The sequence below is a fragment of the Macaca thibetana genome, chromosome 14, assembly GCF_024542745.1.
Source record: "Macaca thibetana thibetana isolate TM-01 chromosome 14, ASM2454274v1, whole genome shotgun sequence".
Classification (NCBI taxonomy): Eukaryota; Metazoa; Chordata; class Mammalia; order Primates; family Cercopithecidae; genus Macaca; species Macaca thibetana.
In genome coordinates this window covers 29,297,996-29,305,485 of record NC_065591.1, presented here as the reverse complement: position 1 = coordinate 29,305,485, position 7,490 = coordinate 29,297,996, and the positions used below count along the sequence as shown (strand labels likewise).

Here is a 7,490-nt window from a genome sequence, read left to right as displayed (position 1 = left end):
TCCCAAACGTTCAACAGGTCAAGGTGGACACTATGCAGACAAAATAACTCGTGTGGTCCACCCTGTGTGCATGGAAGGTGTCAGCTGCTCTTACCTGTGGCTCCAGGATCATCAGCCTTGGAATCAGCCACGATGGTAAAAATGCAGAAACTCAGGCTCCACGCCAGATCTACTGAATCAAAGAATCAGTATTTTCACAAGATCGTCAAGTGTGCCGGATGCATATTAAAGTTTGAGAAGCACTGGTATTCCACACTCGCTACTAAAAATATACTACAATTTTCTCATAAGATTTGGCCCTTTAAGTTTTTCTCTCTCGGTAGTAAACTCACTTTGTAGTTTGAGTAAAGAACTCAAGTTTTGGGCTGGGCGCTGCATCTCGCTGGGTGTGGAAGCAAAGGCAGAAATGAGAGGGACAAAAGGAGGCAGAGAACAGAGTCCAGGCTGTTAGAAGACCCCCGCGGCCAGACCCGGGAGGCGACGAGAGACCGAAAGGGTGAACCCTCCGCCCCTCTCGGCGGCCCCTCGGAGTCAGGACACCCAGGGTAGGATGCCGGCGGCCACGCGCAGCCCAGGCGCTTGCAAAACTTAGCGGAGCCGGGCCGGGGCCGGGGCCGGGGCCGGGCCCTGGGCGGGCTGGCGGGAGGAGGGACAGGCGGGAGGGCGGGGCCGGCGCGGCGAGGGGCGGGGTCAGCGCCGAGGCCGCGGGGGCAGCGACGGCGCCGGGCAGCGGGAGCGGCGGCCGCGCCATGTGGCTGCTGGGGCCGCTGTGCCTGCTGCTGAGCAGCGCCGCGGGTGAGTCGGGGGGCGGCCGGCGAACTTCCCGCAGGGCAAGGGGTGCGGGGCGCGGCGGCCGGGTGCCATTGCGTCCCCTCCCGGGCACGGGCCGCTCTCCGGGCGTGGGTGTGCGCGGAGGGCGGACCCCGGCGCCCGGCTGGCCGGGACCCTGCGGAGGGGCCGCCGCGGGGTGCGCGCCGTCCTATTGTGTGGGCGTGCGCGCCGGGTCGTGTTGTGCTGTGTGCGCGGGCGGGGCTCTGTGCGGTCCGGGTCTGGGGAGCCCGGCGGCTGCCCCGATTGGGCGTAGCTCGAGTGTGGCTGTGTGTGTGTTGTGTGTGTTGAGGAACGGAGGCGGGGAGAGGAGAGGAGAGAACTCTTCCCTGGTCTCGTCTTCCCAGACGCCCGGGCGCGCGCGGCTGCGTTAGCCTCCTCGGGGCCTCTTCCCGAGTCTCTGGCGTGCACTCCGTGCCTCAGTTTCCCCACTTGCACCGCGGAGGGAGTAGGAAAGCTGCTTCCTTTCATTCCTCTCTGGGACTGTTTGGTTTGGGTAAAGTGAGTTGAAGCAGGGCCGGATCTGGGAATTCTTCATTTTTCCCTCTGATCCTGGGAACCGAAGCTTTATTTAAGACGTCTGACCACCCTGCTTGCCCGGCGATAGGCGCCCTGACCGGCGAGGGGCCCTGGGAGAGGACACGGGGCTTCATCCGGCGGCCCTTTGAACTTGGCATCACTACCGCGTGTGCATCCCGGGGCCTGGACCGCAGCAAGCCTGCTTCCCTTCCAGACAGCGTGCTGTTCCCAGGAACTTTTCTGCTGATGTGGGCACGATCCGAATTCCAGCCTGGGAGCCCTTCCTCCTCTGCCCCTGCCCGCCGCCCACAGCTGTCAGCTGTCCCTCCTGGGCTGGACCCGCCCTGGGTCCTTTGACGTTTATTTCTGGGCATCTGATGTCCAGAATGTGGGTGACAGGGCCCAGTGAACTTTCTTCAGTAGAGTCTTGCCTGCCTGGCGTTTGTGCCATCCGCATATCTAATAGCTGCCCTGTTTTGCCAAGTGCTTCTAGCAGCTTGGCTGTCGAGGTGTCTTTGGTGGTGTGTGGGTTTGCTAAGTTGAGGCTCACTTCATTCTGAGCTGTCCCTTGGAGATATGAATGCGTTAAAGGGAACTATCCCCTCTTCCTTGATGTCCCTGGTCCTGGGCATCCTCACAGCCCACTAGGCAGCCTTTCCTGCTCTCAGACCCATGACATCATCTCCTCTCCTCTGATACCCCATTTAGATGCTTGTGGGTTTGCTGGGCTTCCAGGGAGGGGCTAGACCTCCTGGTGACTGCTGTGGATTTTTAACCAGGTCTGGGTGAGAGTGCCCTTAAATTAGTACACCTGGGGAGAGAGTTCTCACAGGACATTGGGCACCCAGGAGCAGGTGTGAATTGTTTGGAGGCTGTTAGAGCAGGTCGATTTCCAGGGCGTCTACAGACATGAAGACCTGTTTGGATTCACAAATTCAATTTGTGTAGCTGTGGTGTGTCCCCTCATAGCATCTGAGAAGGACAGCTGGCTCTTGTGTGTGCCCTGGGAGAGCCACTGTGGCCAAATAGAAACTGTTATTTATTGCATCTCCCAGTTGGTACTGGGTTGCTTTAGTTGAGTCTCCATCTCTGTAAAAATAGTTGTAAAGTTAATTTTGTCCCTCTCTGGTCAGCAGTGGCTATTTAATGTGTGTGTGTACATCTAAAATAGGGCTAAAATAAATAAAATGGTCATAGTGGGGAGTGGAGGGGTAGGGGGAGGAATAGCGTAACTGTCCCCAGTGCGTTTTCCATTATCTGAGGGCTTTGAATTACCTTTACAGTTGCTTCCTTAGAAACATCTAGGCAGGTTGGAGTGTGTGCATCTTTCATGTTACATTAAGCATCATCTTTTTAGCATGGACTTCACTTTGACCCAAGTGTTGCCAGAAACAGGGCTGGTCATTTTTCCTAATGTCAACCAGATGCTCCTGGGCGCCCAGCCCATAAGAAAAGCCTGTTTGGTTCAGTTTGGGTTTCATAGCCAGACCAGAGACCCTACCCCTCCATCCCATAGCCTGTGCTTCGATCCTCTTCTGGGAAGTTGATAAAACAAGAGAGATTGTAAAAGCCAAGACTTTGGATTTCTGTCTCCATCTGTTAGTCTGTGACAAAGAATCGCGGGGTCAAGGTTGAACCCTAGTTAGAGCCTGGGTCTTTGTGGGGCTGGAAAGCCACTGACATTCCAAGAGCAGTTTGGAGGCCTTTTTTATTCAGGAACCTTCTTAGAAACCTTCTTGTGTATTTTTTTCTTCCTTTGTTTTTATTTGTGTTAGGGAAGTGAAGCATTGATTTTCACCGTGACTATTTTTTAACGTATCCTGCGAGAGAGACTCAGCCCGGGTCACGTCATCTGATGTCCAGTTTTCCTGCATGTGGGTGCAGTCAGTGGGTGTAAGTGTGTAGGGCTTGAGATATTTCCAAAGGCGGCCATGCTGGGTGATGGTCCCATCTTCTCACCTCCTCCAGGACTGACCTTGGCCTAGACCTTCTGACATTGTTTATCAGTGAAAAGGCTTGATTTTCCCGTGTGTACTCCCAGCAGTGAGTATTGACCTTTTCTCCTGCAAAGATCTGCTTAGTGGTGCGAGGGATGGGTTTTGTTGTTTTTAACTAGCTGAGTGGCTGTGCACAGCTCAGCACAGCTCAGCTCAGCTCAGGAAGATGAGGCCTAGAAGAGGCCTTGTACACCAGAGTACAAATAAACACACCTTGTTGCTTTTCATCTTCAAAGAGATGTGACTGAGGCTCCCTACTGGGGTGTGAGATGTTTTTTCCTGACAGCCAACTTAGGCCATTTACTCTGGGATAGGTGGGGGAGGGAGAGAGATTAGAGTAGGAGAGGGTGGGGTGGTAAATTCTGGGCCTTGAAGAGTGGTTTAGACACCTTTCAGCCAGTCTGCAGGATAAATTGAAAGTGGACTTGTCACCTTTGTAAAGCAGTTTAGAGAATTTGGAGTTTAGGAACACTTATAATCAAGTAATTTCATATTAAAGAATTGGCCTTAAGCCGGTGTGGTGGCTCACGCCTGTAATCCCAGCACTTTGGGAGGCCAAGGCGAGTGGATCACTTGAGGTCAGGAGTTTGAGAGCAGCCTGACCCACATGGTGAAACCCTCATCTCTACTAAAAATACAAAAATTAGCCAGGCGTGGTGACGTGTGCCTGTAATCCCAGCTACTCTGGAGGCCGAGGTGGGAGAATCACTTGAACTTGGGAAGTGGGGGTTGCGGTAAGCGAAGATCGCGCCACTGCACCCCAGAACAAGATTGCCTCAATTTAAAAAAAAAAAAAAAAGAAAAAAGAATTGGCCTTTACAGCCTTGCCTGTTTGCGTGGGCAAGGGGAAGAGAGGGAACCCACTATTAGTGAAACATCTCCTGTGTGTGAGATGCTTTGCTCATTACTTTAAGCACATGATCCCATTGAAACTTGCCAAGGATATCATGTGGCAGGAAATCATTGTGTGGTTCAGGAGAGACTGATAATACCCAGGATACCACAATAAAGGCTGAAGCCTAGATTGTAACTTAAGCTTCTCCTTGCCCCCAACCTGGGCTGTTGCCGTTCTGTTTCCAGCCTTCCTGCACCATGCTTCCATGCCTTTCCTCCACATCACTCTTGTGAATTGACAGAATCAATGAGATTGTGTACATGAATGCTCCCCCTCCCCATATCTGTTCACTTTGTGGTCACTGCCCAGGATTTGTTCAGCAGAGACATCAGCTTTCTCTGCAGGACACTTTGGTGTTCATGGTAAATACATAAAGTACATCTCAATCCTTATGTGAAGGTGAACCTTTTTCAGAATAACTCTGGTCCTTTTGCTGTGTGTGTGGGTGAGTGACAGACACGCTAGGCAGGGACATGATACCAGCCAGGGTTCGATTTCTTGACCCGAATTGTAATCACATGGGGCTTCGTTTTTATTCTTTGAGCTCTAAATTCATATTTCCACCCTTAAAATGTGTTTATTGTATTTTAGAATTAAAAAAATAAGTACAGCATGGACATGCCTTGGAGTGATGGAACTGTTTTTAGCTGTGGGATTGCCCCAGGGACGGATCTATTTTTGGTTGTTGGGTTTTCTTGTTTGTTCTTTTTCTCCTCTTTCTGTCTTAGAAATACTTAGGAAATGCTTGGGCCATTCTAACCATGCAGTTTTGCTGTTGTTGTTTTGCCAGTGCCTCTACGTGACAACCAGGGAGATTTTTAAGTTGTCTGCTCGTGTGTGTGTGTGTGTGTGTGTGTGTCTGTGTGTACGCATGTGCATATGTATGAAACTGCCTTCTATTGCTGTGAAAATATCTACTCACTTGGATGCTAAGGAGTGCCTTGAAGATGTTTGCTGGGAGAGCAGCCAGGTACTTTTGATATGCCATATTTGCTTGTCACATCGTTGGCTTGATGTTTAATATATCTTAAGATAGTACGTGGATGTTTATGGCAGAGTAACTGCTTGGTCGGGGGGAATAGCAAAAGTTTACTTGAGGTATGATTCTTAGGGCTTTTGGAGGTGGTTGCAGGGATGGGGTTAGTCTCGGACAGGGTTTCTCAGCGTTGGTACCAATGACACCTTGGCATGGATAGTTCTTTGTTGTGGGGGCTGTCCGGTACATTGCGGGATGGTCACAGCAGCATCACTAGTTCTCGATGCCCATATTGGCTTCCTCTTCACCCAGAGTGGTGATGGCCAAAACTGCCTCCCGACATTGCCACGTTGCCCCTAGTTGAGAACCCCTGGTCTAGGGTGGATGCATCTTGAGCACATTTCTGTGCATCCTAAATGTGTCTTCTGGATGCAGGGGGTCAAGACGCCATCCTACTCTCAAGGGCCTTTGGGCTTTGGCTTTATGTTTTGTAGCCACACAGTTCCATGGGAAAACCCATTCTTAACCAGAAATGCCCTCAGCACTGACCCTTTCCCTCTCGCTTTCCTCTTGTGTTAGAGTGAAAACCTCTGGAATTTTCTATATGTGGTTTCCTTGGGAGAGACATATGCAGAGAAAGCAGGTGACAGGCAGGTGACAGCTGACACCAAAAGCCACCTGGTTACCTGAATGTTAAACCTGGGAGGTTCACTATCCCTGAGGGCTGCAGGAGCACAAGCTGCCAGTTTGCCTTGGAAGCCTTGTGTTGAAATCCTAACCCTGGAAGTTCCCCTTCCTCCACTCCACAGAGTAGGTATTGTTCTTCTGGGCTCCCCTCTCCCTCCCCATAATTCCTTCTCCCTTGCCATCAAAAGGCCTTACAACTTGAGTCGTTCTGCAGGTGCTTGGGAAAATCGTCTCTACCAGCAGCAAGCTGTGTGTGTGTGTTTTTACAAGTTTTCATCTTACACTTTTTTCCTCTAAAGTCTCTTTGTTGCTCTGTGTCGCTTTATAATAACTTCAGTTCCTTTAAGACACTTTCCCCTCCAGCTGTCGTTTTGCTTCGCTCTGTTCCAAACTTTCCTTAAGAATTGTACTTCCACCTCTCTTCAGACTTGCCACATAACTTATCTGCAGCTGTCTTCTTTTGGGCATGAATTCCCAGGACGCAAGGTGGCACCCAGAGGAAGACGATGGCTTCCTGGGGAGAAGTGCACATTGTCTCAGTTCAGAACCATTGGTCTCAAACCATACCCTCTTGGAAAAACCTTCTCTAGTGGGGAGCTCTAGCTTCCTGAGTGTGCAGATATCATTTTCTTCGTCTTTGGATAACTAGAAATGTCTTAACGTTTTATTTGGTTGTTCGTCATTGTGCCATCAGCTCTGCCACACCCAGGCACTGTGTCTTATTTCCAGGGGTAGGCAAAGCCATGTAAAACTTGTTCTTTGCCCTCAAAGACCCAAATGACCCGCTGATGGAAATGGGATTGGTGACCTTCTTCTTCCTTATCTGAGAAGGGTAGAGGCTCTCCGCCAGCGTTATCTCGGAGGCATTTCTAAACAGGAGACGTACTGATGGATCTTGGACCTTGATGGGAACACAGAGCTGTGAAGATGTCACAGTGCCCAGGCAAACATGGGTACTGCATCTTCAGGGATATTTAATCGATGTGTCATTCTTGAACAGGTTTCAGAGGTGATGACACGTGTCCTAGTTTGCTTCTTTAGGTTTCCAGATAAAATATTGGTATACGTGTATTGGTGCTCTGCGACTTTTCCAGCTCTAGGCTTCTGAGGTTTGAGCTAGAAATGTCTTCTGTGGCTTTTGGACAATAGCCTTCTTTACCTTATGGTCATACACAATATATACGTGTGTACGTGTGTGTGTATACCCTGGTTATATATGTACACTGTATGTATAAAACCTCTCTTCTAAATCCTGCTAGATTGAAAACTCCTTGAGGGACTGGGATCATATATTAAATGTCTATGATACTTTTTCTTTTGTGGTGTTTAGAAGAGTGAGAGTGACTCCCATTCATTGAAGGTTTACTCTGACTGGCAGGGTGGCAGGACTGTGTGTGCCTTATTTTGTTGTAAACTTCTTGAATGACAAACACTGCAAAAATAGTACACGGGGGCCACGCGCAGTGGCTCATGCCTGTAATTCCAGCACTTTGTGAGGCTGAGGTGGGTGGATCACAAGGTCAGAAGATCGAGACCATCCTGGCTAACGTGGTGAAACCCAATCTCTACTAAAAACACAAAAATTTAG

General features: G+C 50.2%; 1 protein-coding gene across 3 annotated transcripts in view; it reads left to right on the top strand.

The window, feature by feature from the left end:
• The first annotated feature begins 640 nt into the window (after nt 1-640).
• LDLRAD3 (low density lipoprotein receptor class A domain containing 3) overlaps nt 641-7,490 on the top strand; it is a 285,609-nt gene continuing 278,759 nt past the window's right edge. For 2 of the 3 annotated variants that reach the window (XM_050759446.1, XM_050759444.1), the window contains exon 1: nt 641-795. In XM_050759446.1, the coding sequence (XP_050615403.1) occupies nt 750-795 (46 nt within the window). In that variant the 5' untranslated portion in view covers nt 641-749. The remainder of the gene's footprint in view (nt 796-7,490) is intronic. The other variant, XM_050759445.1, reaches the window with a different exon arrangement.